This window comes from Callorhinus ursinus, unplaced genomic scaffold (genome assembly GCF_003265705.2).
Source record: "Callorhinus ursinus isolate GAN/ISIS: 27379988/994484 unplaced genomic scaffold, GSC_fseal_2.0 scaffold19, whole genome shotgun sequence".
Lineage (NCBI taxonomy): Eukaryota > Metazoa > Chordata > Mammalia > Carnivora > Otariidae > Callorhinus > Callorhinus ursinus.
The window spans coordinates 10901657-10917184 of record NW_027397081.1 but is presented as its reverse complement, the minus strand read 5'-3'; the positions used below and the strand labels follow the sequence as shown (position 1 = coordinate 10917184).

General features: G+C 54.5%; 1 protein-coding gene across 1 annotated transcript; it reads right to left on the bottom strand.

The window, feature by feature from the left end:
* Window positions 1-2005: 2005 nt before the first annotated feature.
* Window positions 2006-14904, bottom strand: HTR3A (5-hydroxytryptamine receptor 3A). The gene is made up of 9 exons (XM_025893996.2): window positions 14766-14904; window positions 12310-12476; window positions 11370-11414; window positions 9347-9456; window positions 7728-7897; window positions 5150-5310; window positions 4580-4790; window positions 4254-4475; window positions 2006-2822 (listed from the first exon to the last, which is right to left on the bottom strand). The coding sequence occupies exons 1-9, from the start codon at window positions 14830-14832 to the stop codon at window positions 2524-2526; spliced, it is 1452 nt and encodes a 483-aa protein (XP_025749781.1). The 5' UTR covers window positions 14833-14904; the 3' UTR covers window positions 2006-2523.
* Between the last annotated feature and the right edge of the window lie 624 nt (window positions 14905-15528).

Sequence of the window (15528 nt, the reverse complement as noted above, 5' to 3'; positions counted from 1 at the left end):
CGGCAGGACAGGAGTGGAGAGAAGACAGAGAACCAGCAAGCTTCTCAGAAACACAAAGATATAGGCGGTGTCTGGTTTTCTCATGAGAGGCAATGAGCTGAAGCAGCAGAGGGAAGGAAGGGAGCAGGTTCTGGGAGACAGAACAGGTGGGGAGGAAATTCTGGGTGTTCTCATATCCCAGACAGGGTAAAGGTCTCCTTGGGAGAAGCTCAAGATCAGTATTGATGGATGAGAGGTAGTACACTGAGGGTTCTCTGGCCTGGGCCTCAGTTTCCTGTCCCTGGGCAGCCCAGTCTGGATGCCGATCGATGAGCTGATTGGCTGCAGCTAGTGGAGCAGAAGATGCTACACGTGGCGACTCATTCTCAAGGTGGTTAATTGGCTGCCTCAGTGCTCGGCTCTGTTGCCCCATTGATTGTGGGTGAAGGGTGGGGAGGGGGGAGATGAGGAATCAATAGGTTGATTAGTGTCTTACTAGTCTCTGGTCGGACACTTCGTCAATAGCCGCCCACTTACTGACCAGTGGTGCATTGACAGTACCGGACTGTCCCCCTTCCTCTCTCCCTGGCCCGAGGCGTGAGAATCAGCCCCGGCAAATCCTAGTGGAGTGGGGCAGCTTTCGGTCCCAAGACCAGGCTCCAAGTATGAGCTTTCAGAACCATCCCGAAAGAGTTTGGATGAACAGTGCCCACCTTTAGCACTATCTTTGCTCAGTGGGAGGCCACAGCTGTGAATGCAGCCAATCCCCAGCCCCACAGTTTCCTGCTTTTTGCTGGAGGACCCCGATATCCACCCAACAGCAAAACAAAGATAAATATAAAATCCCTAACTAATAGCAAAAGCACGTATGTCTGGGGTGGAAATAGCAGGGGAAACTTCATTCCCAATTCACCTTAGGAACCAGCAGCCAGGTAGACAATATTTAATGAGTTCACTTTGCATGTTGGGGAACATGTGAAGAAGCTGAGAGAAGCTAAAACAGGTTAAGTCTCCTATAGGCTCTCCCAGTCTTGAAGCTCCCCAAGGGCCCAAGGTCTGCCGCCCACCCAGCCTCCCAGGATGGTCTACACACTAGAACACTAGTTTGGGATCACGAGAAGGTATAACTTCAGGTGTTCCACACTGAAACCCTTATAATTGGCCAGCCCAGAACGGTTCATCCCAGATATTCCTTTTGGGTCCTTTCCCTTTAGACTGGCAGGTTCAGTCCATCTCCCCCATGCCTTCCTCTGAGTGACAGGCAGCCCAAGGGCTGGAATGAGAACGGGTGAGCCAGAGAAAGCCTCAAGCTAACATTGTGACACTAAGGTCACTCTTGGTGGGTTCTGGCATTCTTTCCTGTGAACACTTGTTAGATGGATGGAGTGAGGGAGTGACAGAGTTGGGGCACTCCTTAGCATGTCTTATAAACCCTGGTGTTTGGGCGAGGGGGCCAGGATATGAGAAGTAACATCAAAGACCATGCCCCCAACTCTGCCTCTCTCATGGTCCTGCACTTGGGTGAATGTGCCAGGAGCTGGCTGCGGAGAGTTCCCAAGGGGATATAGTTAAACCCAAGCCTTGGTTTTCCTGTCTTCCAAAGACCAAACCAGCGAGTGCTGGCCCTGGTGCTGATGTCCTTGCCTCCATGGCGGGATCCTCTAGCAGGGGGAGAGCTTGCTGTCAGCTTCCCCCAGAGACTGTGCGCCCAGAATGGTAACAGGACTGTGCGGACACTTCCAGCATCTTCCTAGGGGTTCACAGAACCGAGCTTCCCGCTCCTAACCTTTCCATTGCTAAGTGTTGGTGGTCCTTACCCTCCCACCTTGGATTCTACCTCCTAGTGTGTCCTCTTCATGGCCACTGTTTGGTCACCTCCTGATGATCTCCAGGGCAGAAAGCACCAAATAACTGAAACCACAGATAATACCTCTACCTCATTTCTACCAGTAACTTTACACTTCTTCCACCCACCCAGCTGCTGACAAATGGTTAAGAAGAGAGTCTTGGGGTTCGTTGTATTTTATTGCCCCCACCTGCCCCCCCCATCATCTCATGGAACAAGAGTGTTCAGGGAAGTGGCCACAGGTGAGGTGGAGAAGGAGACATTAGGGTCGGATAAACCTAATGGGGTTATCAGCCCTGTGTAGCAACGAGTTGGTTTGCCTCGAATCTAAAACCAAAGTTGAGGGAGATGAGCAGAAGTCCAAAGTGCCACATGCAGGGAGGTGACAAGGGGGAAACCAAGGCTTGATGCACAGATCAATAGAATGAAGTTAGGGAATACCTCGGTTTGTCCTGATCTAAGACAGCATGTTTTAAAGCCATGATAAGTTGGTGGGGGGTGGGGGGAGGCGGGAGGTTAAAGGGTCTTGAATGCCAAGCTTTCTGGGGAAGAGTCACAGCCCTGGTTTAGTTTCTGAGACACACTGGCTTTGGACAGGGTCTTGAAAACATCTGTGGCATCCTCTGGGCCCTGAAATTCTCTCCTCCCCATTCTAACCAGTGCCTGACACCCCCACACCCCTGCTGGGCGGTGCCCACTCAAGAGTACTGCCAGATGGACCACAGAATGATGAGGGTGATGCTGTAGGCCAGCACCGCCACCAGGTAGATTCGGAAGAGCAACCTGTCCAGCACCGAGCCCACGCGCAGCCACTCCCGGGCCACCTCTCGGCTCTCGTCTCTTTTCTCCAGGAAGCGCCTGATGGAGACCAGCTCCTGCAACAGCCCTCGCACAGCCAGCGAGGCCTCCCGCGGGGGTGGGGGCGGGCTGCCTCGGCCCCTCGGGGTCTTCTCCAAGTCCCGGGGGACTCCCAAGTGGTTGCAGGGGCTTCCCACGTCTGGAAAAAGGGTAGCGCGTTGTCAAAGGAGGGAGGCCCAGCAGAATGGTCTGAACACCATCCCTTCTGTTTCTGCGGCGGCTTGCAGATATGGTTATGAACGATTTCAGACATAAAGACTGTAGAGGTTAACTTACCTATTTGTGTTCCCACCATGTGACTTAAGCAAATAAGGAAAGCAACACAGTTGGAGATTCCTGTATACCCCTCCTTAGTCACATCCTCCATTCACTCCCCAGGTCACCGAGATCATGGATTTGGCGTTTAATTCTTACTCTGCATTTTTTTTTTTTTAAACACATGGGCTTCCTCCAGCAATTTGATATCTATTATTTCATTTGAGCCTCACAATAGCCCATGAGAGAGGCCGTATAGGAGTAGTTATCACTCGCACGTTTTATACAAAGGGGCTAAAGCTCAGAGAGGTTAAGTGACGAGCCTGTGGTCACACCTGGAGCATCTTTTAAATGGGAGGCCACCAAGGCCTAAGGTATCTGGACTGTGAATCCACTGCTCTCCCCCTTATGCCTTGCTGTCCTCTTCGTGACTCCAACCCAAGTCCTCTGCACCCAGAAATACACCTTCAGCTGTGGTTACCTTGCAGGTGAGCAGTGAAACTGGGCACTGGGCTGGAGTACTAGCTAACCTGTTCGAGATGAGGTGGTCTTAAGTTAACCATATACCTTCTGTAGAAGGCCCAGCTCTTGCCAGAAGGGAGGACAAAAGCAGGTGGAGTGGTTAGAAATACCAGCTTAGCAGCAGATGGGCCTGGGTTCCAGTTTCACCCGTTCCTGGCTCTGTGACTTAAGGGCCAGCTACTTTGGCCTTATGCCTCTGTTTCCTCGTTTGACAAATGACGATGGGAACGCTATTAGGGGGCCTAAGGACGACCTGTGATAATGCACAGAAGATGCACATGCCTGGCCCAAAGCCCTCGACAAATACATCAGCAAGCACAACGACCCCCCCCCCATCCCGCCACCAGATGGTGGCTGTAACAATGTCTCAGGGGAAACAAGCCCCACATTCCGTGTCCCCGGCACCCCCGGCTCTCTCTCATAGGTGTTTAAAATTTGAAGGGACCTGGTCTCTGAGCTGATGGAATGCAAGAGTTTGGGAAATCCTGGCTGCAGACCTAGCCCTGTTGGGACGAAGTCCCATCACTGCCTGAGGGGCATCTGTTTGCTCGCCGTGGGGGCCCGTCTGGGAGAAAGGCTACTCTCAGCCCAGAAGTCTCAGCTCCCGACATGCTCAGCCTCAGGCAACTCTGCTGCCTCCCCGTGAGGCCGGGCATGGGGTGCCGTGTGCAGGACAGCACCCACTTCCGAGTCCCGCCCAGACCCTGGCCCGTCCCGTCGTGCCAGCCCCAGGCTCTCCACCTCGTCCCCACGCCCAGGCCCCTTGTGTGGGACTCCCCTCTCCCTCTCTCACCTGGGCAGTCATCGGTCTTGGGGGTTGGGGAGGTGGCTGGGGACCTTCGAGAAGCCGGCTGCTCGCCTAGGCAAAGGAGCAGGGCCACCTGCCCCAGAACCAGGCGCCGCAGCCAGGCGGGCACGGGCTGCTGCAAGTCCTGCTTGTGTACCAGCCGCACGATGAAGATGGTCTCGGCCAAGCTCATCACCAGCAGCGCCATGCACACGACAAAGTAGACCCCTGTGCACACGGGGCGGGGTTGGGGCCCACGCACCGCGGGTGGGAGGGGCGGGTTTCTCGGTTCTTCCGCCGCACGGCGCGCTTGCCCGGGGGGTGGGCCTTACCAATGAGGGGAGTGCCAATGGCGGTGGCCGGCAGCGTGTCCGACACGATGATCAGAAAGACCGAGTAGCCCAGGAGGAGCGTGATCTTGAAGGAGACCCTCTCGCCACTGTCTGGAGGCAGGTAGAAGCCCACGATGTCCATGAGCATGAGGAAGATACTGGGCAGCAGCAGGCTGACCGCATAGAACAGGGGCCGCCGGCGGATGACCACCTAAGACCAGGCCGGGAGCTGTGGCGGAAAGCCGGGGCAGAGGGGCTCTGCGCCCAGGAACCGCCAGCCCATCCCAGACCCCCTTGCTTCGTGGAGCTTCCAGGCCGAGAGAGGAAATTGGACCGACCTCACGTTCTGCCTCTGGATCGAGGAGGAGTAAGGGACAAGTCCACCGAGTTTCCCCACCTACTTCCCTGAAGTTCCAAGGCACGAGTGTGACCCCGGAGCTGGGAAAAGGGCGGCAGAGGTTCTCCCCCGCCTCCCCGGCCGCCCCGCCATGCCTCCCGGACTCCCCCGTGGGTCTCATGTCCCTGCAGCTCCGGTGGTCGTCCCCCAGTGCCCACCCCGGTCCCACTCACGTAGAACTTCATTTCTGCATAATGGTTGCTGTCTTCCATACTGAACTCCCGGAACTGGGTCAGCACCCCCAGAAGCTCCCACTCGCCCTGGTTCATGAAGAGGGTCTTGTCGAGCTTCACCTTTTCCGGCAAGCGCCACAGGGAGATGTTGATGTCCTGGACTGAGAGGGAAGAGAGCAAGCCGGCTCTGGAGGGTGCAGACCCTGGGATGGGGCGTAGCTCACTCGCCTCTTGGCTTAGAGCCTCAGTCTCCTCAGCTACCAAATGAGGTAGCAGTGCACATGGCACCACCCATCTGGGGTACAGGGGCTGTGGCAAGGGGAGTGACAGCCTGGATGAAAACACACAGTGAAGTGCAAAGAACCAGAACCAGACAAATGACTTATTAGAAAGCCCCCTCTCCCCTTCTCTCTGTCTCTGTCTCCCCCCCCACACCATTCCCCCACATACCCCTTCCAAACATCCTGTGTTTCCATTAGGGTTACCCATTTTTGAAATGAACAAAAGTCAACATTCTTTACCTTTCCCCCGATAGGGCTCCCTGCCCTTAAAGGGGAGCTAAGGTCTCAGTTGGTTAAGTGTCCAGGTCTTGATTTCAGCTCCTGCCAGGATCTCAGTGTTCTGAGATTGAGCCCCACATCAGGCTCCGTGCTAGGCATGGAGCCTGCTTAAGGTCCTCTCTTTCTCCCTCTCCCTTGACCACCCTGACCACCGCTAGTGCCTGTGCACTTTCTCTCTAAAGAAGAAAAGAAAGAAAGAAAGAAAGAAAGAAAGAAAGAAAGAAAGAAAGAAAGAAAGAAAGAAAGAAAGAAAGAAAGAGAGAGAGAGAGAGAGAGAGAGAGAAAGAAAGAAAGAAAGAAAGAAAGAAAGAAAGAAAGAAAGAAAGAAAGAAGAAAGAAAGAAGAAAGAAAGAAAGAAAGAAAGAAAGAAAAAGAAAGAAAGAAGGAAAGAAAGAAAAAGGAAGGAAGGAAGGAAGGAAGGAAGGGAAAAAGAGAGAGGAAGAATAAAGGTGAACTAGGGAAATAAGTGAAATCTTCACTTACAGAATAGCAGTTTTACTTCTCTGCATCTATACTAGAAAAACAGATATATACTAGAAGGGCAGGAGTATCCATTACAGCAAAATATAGGGAAAGACTTACTAAACTATGATGTATCCAAACCCCAAGCTATCCTACAGCAGGCAACATTTATGAGAAAGATCTAAATATGCACTAACTCAGAAAAATGTCCAAGACCTCTCATTGGGTGAGAAGAATCAGGTAGCAGTAGCATAAATGATACATTTAGTAAAATAAAAACATATGAAAAAAATTCCATGGGCTTTCCATAGATGTGTATGCACAGGTATTTTGCAAAACATAAAGAAGGATCTGGAAGAATGTGCCATGTGAAGCTTATGCTGATACAAGCTGTGAAATCCTGGTGGTGAGGAGTTTGGGATTGAAGGTAAAGGTGAAAAGTCAAAGATTATTTGTAATTCTGGTTTTTGTCCAAGGAAGTTATGCGTTATCTTTGTAATGTACAGTTAGTGTGATAAAATCAGATAAAGGCGGAGGACACCTTTTAGCAGGAACATCACGCTCACCTCACTAGGCTGTGGTGAGCACCTGGCATTCATCCACTAATAAAATTTGCCAAGCACCTTCTTTTGTGCCAGGCACTGTCCTGGGGGCCTACCGGTGGATCAGAAATCGTGGTCTGTCTGGGCTTATCTCTGCTAGAGAAGCAGACGTGGAACAAGCACCTCTGCGTGCAGTGGAAGCGGGGAGAACAGGATGCTGTAGAGAACTGCGCAACGGGGAGACCTAGTCTGGAGAGGAGATGGCTTTCCTTGAGGCACTGAGCCAACGTGGGGATTAGGTGAGCAGGGGGCTTGGCCGCACTAGGAGGGGCTGGGGGCAGAAGTGGGGTGGGAAGGGGAGCAGGAGAGGGAGGGAGAGTGGGCTGGGGGCTCAGGAGAGGAAGCAGCCTGCGATAAAGGGGGAGAACAAGGGGCTTTGGGGCTTGGAAAGGAAGGTGGGGGCTGGAGCTGAGCTCAGGGGAGCGTGCACGGGTTTGAGGCTGAAATGGTGAGCTGAGGGCAGGCCCTGTGGGCCAGGTGAAGGATCTGGACTCTGTCTCAGGAGTGCCAGGAAGTCTCAGAGGTTTTTAAGCAGAGAGCGTTGTGGTCCGATTTGCATTTTAATAAGCTCTGCGCATTTGTTATGAGGAGCAGGAATTGGAGGGGGACTGGCTAGGAGGTTACTGCGGAAGGCTGGGGGAGAGAGGAGGGAGGGGCGCGTCAGTGGGGAAGACAAGTGAGGGACACTTAGGGCCACATCCTGGCCTTACTGAATGTCCGGCGCCAGTTTACACTGTCTCACTGGACCCTGGTGACAACTGGGGGAGGCGGCAAGGGCAAGCACAGAGGCCCGTCTGGAGGAGGAGACCCAGCTCAACGGCATTAAGGAAATAAGCAGGAAGTGACTTGGATGAAGGAGAGAGCCTCCTGGGGGTGCTCCTCCTGCAGGTGTTCCAGGGACCGCCCCCCCCGCCCCCGCCCCCGCCCCGCCCCGGAGCCCGGTGCTGTACTCACTGGTGTGCAGCCAGCTGGTGAAGGTCAGGGAGCAGTTTTGCACATCGAAGGGAAAGTTGTAGATGTCGAGGCTACAGGCGGTCATCACCTGGAGGGGCTTGTAGTTCTGGACCTCGCCGTGATGCCCAACGTACACGTACGGGATGCTTGGAGACTTCCCCACGTCCACACTGGCCAGGGAAGAGGGTCAGTTTGGGGGCTCAAGAAGCAGGTCAAGCTCTGGGAGCCTGAAGGACTCTGAGCAACGCAGCAGGGATAGAAACTCAGGAAGGGTCTGGGCAGCAGGACAACCTGCACAGTTTCCTTCCTATCTATGTTAGGCTTTCTTACCTGCCATTGCCAGGGCTACTTTCCAAGCAAGAAAGGGCATTTCTCCTTTATTCTCCAGGCAGGGAATCCATGTACCTCACAGCCACCGGCTCTAACGTGCATGCCTAGCTGTCCCTACGCCACCACCCACCCAGCTGGGCAGAGCTCAGCTCCCAGGAGTAGCGGCTCGGTGGCAATGGGCAGGCTCGGTGGGAAAGCAGGACATTGGGTTCCGTCCTGACTCGGGCTTCTCTTTGCTCCCCATCCCTAGAAATCCTGTTGACATGAGAATGATCTTTCCTGGAGGAGAAGGAACTAGAGAAATCATTGAGAAGAAGTGAGGCAAGGTGGGAAAGTTCTGCAAGACTTAGCCCCACTCTCTTGGCAGATCCCCAACCCTGAGCTCTCCCAAGTGACGGCCGTGGCACGGAATGGCCTGAGCTGGGCATCCTGAGCCTGCAGCCTCCTGTGGAAGCAGGCTGAGAGATGAGAAACCAAGATTCAGGCTACTTCACAGTTGAACTGGAGATCCAGCCAGGAACTGGGATCCCTCCAGCCTGAGCTATGCAGATCATGGGGCTCTAGGTCAGCTGTCTCCTCTGAAAAACAGTGTGAGTGGCACCCCTGGCATTGGACAATGCAGTGCCTACTGGGCAGAAGGCTACTGGCCCTGGGCCACCTCCTTCTTCCAACCGTCTCCCCCAGCCATCTTCCGTGCCCTTGCATTCAGAAGCCCAGGCAGCAGAGCCTGAAGGAGCCTGAAGGATGGGGGGCGGGGGAAGGGATGTTAGCCGGGCCCCATGAGACAGTGTTCAGCTGCTGGTCATAAAGGATGGTGGTACCCACTTCTCATCGGGGGTGCAAGCGGGAGACAGCCAGTCACTTGTGTGACTGGCAAGGTCTGAGCATCTCCCAGCTCCAAATCACCCTGTGACCAGAGGTGGTGATCCCTGGGGGACTTCATACCTTTCGGCAACCTCAACTGCCCCCTTTAAAAATGCAACTGTCCCTCATTGGGCTATTATAAAGTGGGGACTCATTCATCAGCTTCCCTTCCCCAGGAAGGGGGCCCTCACACCAAGAAAAGCAAGGTTTCAACATCAGGCATAGGTAAAAAGAGGAGTTTTAAAAAGAAAAGAGAAAGGAGAACAAAACCACAAAGGGGTAACTGGGGCCCAAGCCAACCCCTCCGTTACCTACAGTTCTGCAGGCCTGGGAGGGACCTCTCATGCTACAGTAGAGTCTTGTCCTCATGCCCCTCCCCATCCCGGGAGCCACTGGGCCGCCCAGCATTGCACGACAGCACTCACAACTCATTGATGAGAATGTCCGGGACCCAGATGCTCTCAGTGGGGATGGACAGCTTGGTGATGTTGTCAAAGTCCTCGGGGTTCCACTGGAGAAACTCATCTGTCCAGTACTAGGGGAGGAATGGGGATGGTCACAGGCAGCCCCCTCCATTCTGGGTGGGGGCAGGGCATCAGCAACTTGGGATTACTTCACCACTCGGGGGGAATCTGGGTATTGATGGCCTCCAAATCACTCGGCAGTACCTGAGGGTCCCCCCCACCTCTGTGCTCACACACTCCCAGCATGCAAATAGGACCCAGGCAAATGAAGCCTTGCCCGGGGAAAGCATGCAGTCATTTCTCCTGGTGGAATAGCCCATGCACCAACTGTGGGATCTTGGACAAACAGCTTCTTGGGTCTTGGTCTGCTCACATGTAAATTGAGATAATAACACGCACCTCACAGGGTAGAGATGGTTGTCGTTAGGTTTTGATCAATGCATTGCTCACCATCCTGTCAGAATGGCTGATCTAAAATGTCAACTTAATCCTGTCACTCCCTGGCTTAAAACTCCAGTGGCGAAACTTGCACTTGGGATAGAGTTAGACCTCGTGGCCAGCGAAGGCCTGCATCACCTGGCCTCCAACGTTCTCGCTAGCCTCATTCATTCCGTTTCTCGGTGGCTTCTTGCCTCCAGCCGCGTGCGGTAAACCCCCCCACATCTCTGTATATCCGCGCGCTCCCACGCTGCAATCCTGGTCTTCTCCCCTGAGGGAGGGCTTAATCGTCTCTCCAGACTTAACCAAAGCATCTGTCTGCTCCCTTCTCCAGGAACCTTCCATGACCCCCACTTCCCAGGCTGGGTGTTTATGTGCCTCCTCTGGGCTCCCATGGTTGGCATCTCGTTCTTGCTGCATTCACTGGCCTCTCCATGTGTCTGTGGCCCCCATAGTCTGTGAGCTCACTGTAGGCAGGGCCTGAGTCTAGTTTGCGTCTCTGATTCTGGCCCCTTAACAAAGTCACTGCAACACCGTAGGTTGGCATCCCCTCACTGCCGGGCAGACAAGTGACCCTGAGGTCCAGGGATGGGACCTAAGCCAAATGTCCCAGGAAAGGAGCTCCAGGCTGCCTGTTCTTGCTGGGTCCCTTCCCTTGATGTAGGGTGTGCTCCGTAGTGAGACATCTCTGTGAAGCAGAAGAGAGCCGTCTGGCAGGAATCAGCATTCTGGCATCTTCCTCCACCCCACTCTCTGCCTGAGCGGGTGGTAGTGGAGTATGCTCAGGAGGAGCAGGAGGGATTTAACTGAGACCCACATATGCCAGGCCTGTCCCCAGACGGAGCCTCTCTTAGGTTTGACCGCTGTGAACCAGCCCCGTCCTCCTGCCTGCTCTCCCCAGACATTGTGGTTCCCTCTGACTCTCATGCCTGCCCCACAGCTCAGGGGCTGCGAGAGCAGACCAGGCTGTGGACGGCAGCCTGCACGGTTTGCCTGCCCTCCCCACCAGCTCCCCGCCAGACGCGCCGTAAAGGCCTCAGAGACTTTCCACCAAGTGCCGGAGCGACGCGGGTCAGAAGCTGAGAGAGTGGGGAGGTGGCTGAGGGGGTGAGGACTCGGTGCATGGAATCAGCCCGTGTCAATTTCTTCATTTGGTCGTCATCATATCTGGCTTGATAGAAGGAAGAACCTTCTAGCAATTAAGAGTTGTCTGAAAGTGCAGTTGCTGCCCATTGAGCTCCCAGTCGCTGGAGGTTTTCCATCAACAGAGGCTGCACAAGTCGTTGTTTGAGATGCTGTGAAACCCTCAGAAACCAGAGGGGTTTGGCGGATTTCTCCTCTGAGTGTTACGCTTCCTTCCACTGCTAGTCCTGAGATGAGAAGGGCCCAGACTCCTTGTCTCATGAGTCTGCCTCTGAGCCTCTCCCCTCCGCTTCCCTCGCCAAGGCCTCTGAGGGTCCTGATCCCTTTGAGATGGAGGAATCCTTCCTGGAAGGGGAGGCCCAGATCCCAGGAAATGAGGGTGGGCCCAGGGCTGGTCGCTCACCTGCCGGTACCAGATGTAGGTGGTCAGAACCTGGTTCTTCTCATCCTGTGAAGGGAAAAGGAGCTCAGCTTCAGTGGCCCTGTGGGCAGGCGTCCACCTTGCACACAACCCCCAAAAGGGGCTGCCGCTTTGTGTCCTTATTCCTTTGGGAAGAGAGAGTGACGAAAAGGGGAAAAGGGGCCAACCAGGAAGAGCTGGTCTTTTACTAGACACACCTAGGAAGAAATACAACCAATTTTTTAAAACTTCATATATATATATACATATATATAAATACACACACATATATATATATTCTACTATTTTCTATTATGTTATACATATTATATATATGCCTCTTATGTTACATATATTTTACATATATAATATATATAACATAGAGGTAAGAGGAGACATATAGAAAATATCATCTCTCTCTCTGTCTATATATTTTTACGTATTTGTATGCCTATATATCTGGATCTGGATCTCCCTCCCGTCCTAGCGTGCAGGCAAGAGGTGCAAAACCGCATCGAGAGAAAGCTTCATCACTGGTTTGGGATTAATTCTGCAACAATCCTTTGGCCACACCTGCCATGTATCAGGGGCCTGTGTAAGACACTGAGGGCCTAGAGAGCAACAGGACAGTTTGGAGCCTCACACAACTCGCATGGAGACGTGGTCACCATGATACACCGAGTGAAGAACCACACGTGGGAAGCGGTTCTCCAGCCGTAAGGGTTGGGAGAGGCAGCCGCACAGATGACCCCACTTTCTGGTTTGGGCAGCTGAGCAGGTGTTGGGTGATGTCATCTGTCCTGACTCGGGTCTGTGCCAGATTGCAGGGAGTCTGGGTCCTTGAATATCTGCTGTACCGCCCAGGGGGTGACCTGGCCTTCCACAGTCTTCCACCCCAAAAAGGTCCACCTCTGAGTGGGACAGGTTGGGGCCAAGTGCTCACCACGCTGAGGATGGCATAGATAATGACGTCGATGGCCACGGTGGTGGGCTTCCTCCAGTCCCGCACGGGCCGCACGCCCTTCTCGTAGTTGGCCAGGAGGTGATCTGACAGCCTCAGCAGAGCCGGCCTGGAGGCGTTCTGGGACTGGCGGTGCCTCCAGCGCCTGGCTGAGAAGAACAGTTCAAAGTGGGCATCAGAGCCTGAGGCTTTCCGCAGTTCTCTTGCCCTGGTTTGAGAGCTATTAAAAGGAAAACATCTCCACTATTTCCACCTCAGATCCCCAGATCCCCCCACCGACTGAAATTCCCATCATTGGAACATTTTATCTGCAGAGAGTCCTGCCCAGATCCAAGGCTGTTGTCTCCTAAGCGTAACCGACCCACTCGTTTACGTGAGGGAGGGCGCTAGCTGGGTGCAAAGGCAGGTGCTACAAGACAGGTGAGGTCTAAGGGGGCCAAGGGCTGAGAAAGGTTGAGAGTAGGTGCCTGCCAGAGGAGGTGGGCCTGTGGGGGACGGATGAGGGGCACCAGGGCGCCAAGGAGGAATGGCCCCGGGACGTGGTACTGGAAGGAGAGGGAGCTGCAAGGAGAGGTGGCCCCAAGTGCACAATCTCTCAGCACCAAGGTCTGCCTGAGGGTTTGCCTCATCGTCTGCCCGGATCCCTGTTGGCTCCTTGACCCCAGCCTGCTATTGATGAAGAAAGAGGGGAGCCATCCAGTGAACACTGACATTCCTTTTCCTTCCTGCAGAACCCCCTACCCGCCCAGTCAGCTACACACACACACAGACTCCTGGGAGCGGGTTGGCCAGGATTCCCTCAGAGGGCTGCCCTGTGGGCAGATCTGGTAGAGGTAGGAAGAGGGTTAGGTGTGAGGTGTACGGGAGGCGAGAAGAAAGCAAGTTGTCCCCAGAGCTGGAGGCCTAAAGGACCAAATAGTGATGAGGAAACCCAACCCCATCCTATGGGGATTTCATGTGTACCTGTCATCCCTCTGGGAAAGAGTAGAAGCACTTCCTGAGAGGTGCCAAGAAGTATGAAGGTGAAGGGCATAGGGTAGGGAAGGGGAGCGCCCTAGAGGGCCAGGGCACGGGGTGTGAGAGGACGGGCAGGGCGCCACCCGGGTCCTTCCCGCAGCAGGTGCCTCTTCTCTCACCTTGTCTAGATAGTGCGTGCAACCCATACAGCCGACCGCTCCTACAGATCCCCCTTCGTCTCCCCACCCACCTGTCCCCGATAAACTTTCCGTTTCCCTCAGAACAACAGAGAAGAGCAGAAAGAGGCGGGAGACAAGAGACCATTTATGGAGCGTCTCCTGTGGAATAATATCAGTGAACATATTATTCGTTTCAGCCTTGGAGCAGCCCCCTGGGGTGGCTGTCATGACTACAGCATTTACAGATAAGAGTCCCCGAGGCTCAGAAAGGTGGGTCCTGCGCCCTGCAAGTGGAGGAGATGAGATTCAAATCCAAATCTCTGTGTGTCTTCACTACACCAGCAGCAGCCCCGATCCCATTGCTGGGAATCTGGCCAGACGGGGCCCTGCAGGCCTCAGAGCAAAAGGCTATGGCTGGGAGGGATGGCACTTCTCCTCAGCCAGGGAAGCCCCCAGACCAGAGTCTTAACATGCAGCCTGGGTCTGTTGTCCCACTGAGCTTCCCTAGGGACAGCTCAGGGGAGAAAAACCACTGTGCACTTAAGCTCTTCCTATCTGTCCAGCCCCGGGACAGCCTCCTAACTGTGCTTCAGCCCCCAGCTCCAACCTAGCTCTGGATGGGGAGAAAACCTTCCAGAACGGGGAGTCAATATTGTTTGTAGCAAAAGGAAACAGATGCTTTTATGACCCCCAACACCTTGTATCCCAGGAAGGCAGGAAAGGGTGGGGGGGGGGAGTGTGGAGAAGTTTGGTGTCACTGGAGTTTAGCCGTGGAAGGGAACTTTAGGAAAGGAGGCCCAGAGAACCCGTCCCACAAGACTAGGGAAGTTGAGGAAAGTTGGCTCTGTTAGTTCTGGTCTCCACTCTGTTGCGAAGGTGCTGTGTGACCTTGAGTGAATTCCTCCCCCTCTCTGGACCACAGCATTCCCATTTACAACAAGAAGGGGTAGACCAAGTGAGCTCCAGGGTACCTTGCAGCTGCCATTCCATGAGTTTAGTGGCAGGGCAAAGAAGAGAGGAGCCCCTCTCCAGCATCTTCGTACACGCTTCCGAGTACCAGGCTGCTGTGGGCCCCTCTCAGCGAGCCCTGCCCCCACCTGCACTCAACCGCCCCAACTTTGGAGGTGGACCACAGTGCCTTAAAATTCTCTCATGCTCACCTGTGGCAAGATCCCCGACTCTCCTGCAGCAGCACCCACCCCAAAACCCTCCTTCCCGCAACCCTTGGGGGACTCAAGCATCCCCTGCCCTCCCTCGGCAGGTGGCCAGCTAATCCTACGCGCTTGCCTCCGGTCCCCTTACCTTCTCCCTGTGCCAGGAGCGTTGGTAGAAGCAAGACCAGCAGTGCCTGTGGCACCCACAACAACATGGTGAGCTCCCCCGGGGTGGGGTGGCTTGGCGGGGCCTCGGGGTGAGTTGTGCTGAGGAGCAGCCTGCCCACACGCTGCCAGCCTTGTGTCCCCACCAGGCTGCCTCCCGGTGGGCTGCTTTCCACACCTTCTGAGGCCGCAGCCTCACACAGCCCGGGGCCACCGGGGGTGGGCGGCCGCCAAGTTTTCCTGCAATCAGTTCCTCCGCTGGATCAGGTTTCAGGGCGGCAAGGAAGGAGAGGGAGCCAGTGAGAGAGGAGCCCGCCCAGCTGATGTCATGCGGCAGAACTTGGTCCACCCATCCAGCCAGGTGGCCTGGCCGAATTCCCCAAGGAGTAACAGGGGGGTGGGGTGGGGGCGCCGGCGGGAGCCCCTGGAGCAAGGATTCGGCCTGTCTGCTGGGAGGTGCTCTGGGTTGCTGCCCTCATTTATGTCAAGTATGATCTGGTAGCATGGGGCTGCGGCAGGAGGGGTGAGGCAGTGGGAGCAGGGAGGCCATTCCTTTACACCACGGGGTGATTCATGCCCCTAGCCAAGCAGGTGACCGGGCATCCTTGGCCGACCGAGGAGGGGGACCCAGGGTTACCACATGTCTGCTCATTTGTCCTCATCTACATATTTATTCATTTTTCTCATCTAAATATGTAAATCTAAATATTTAAGTAGCAACACATATATGGATCTATAGTTTATAC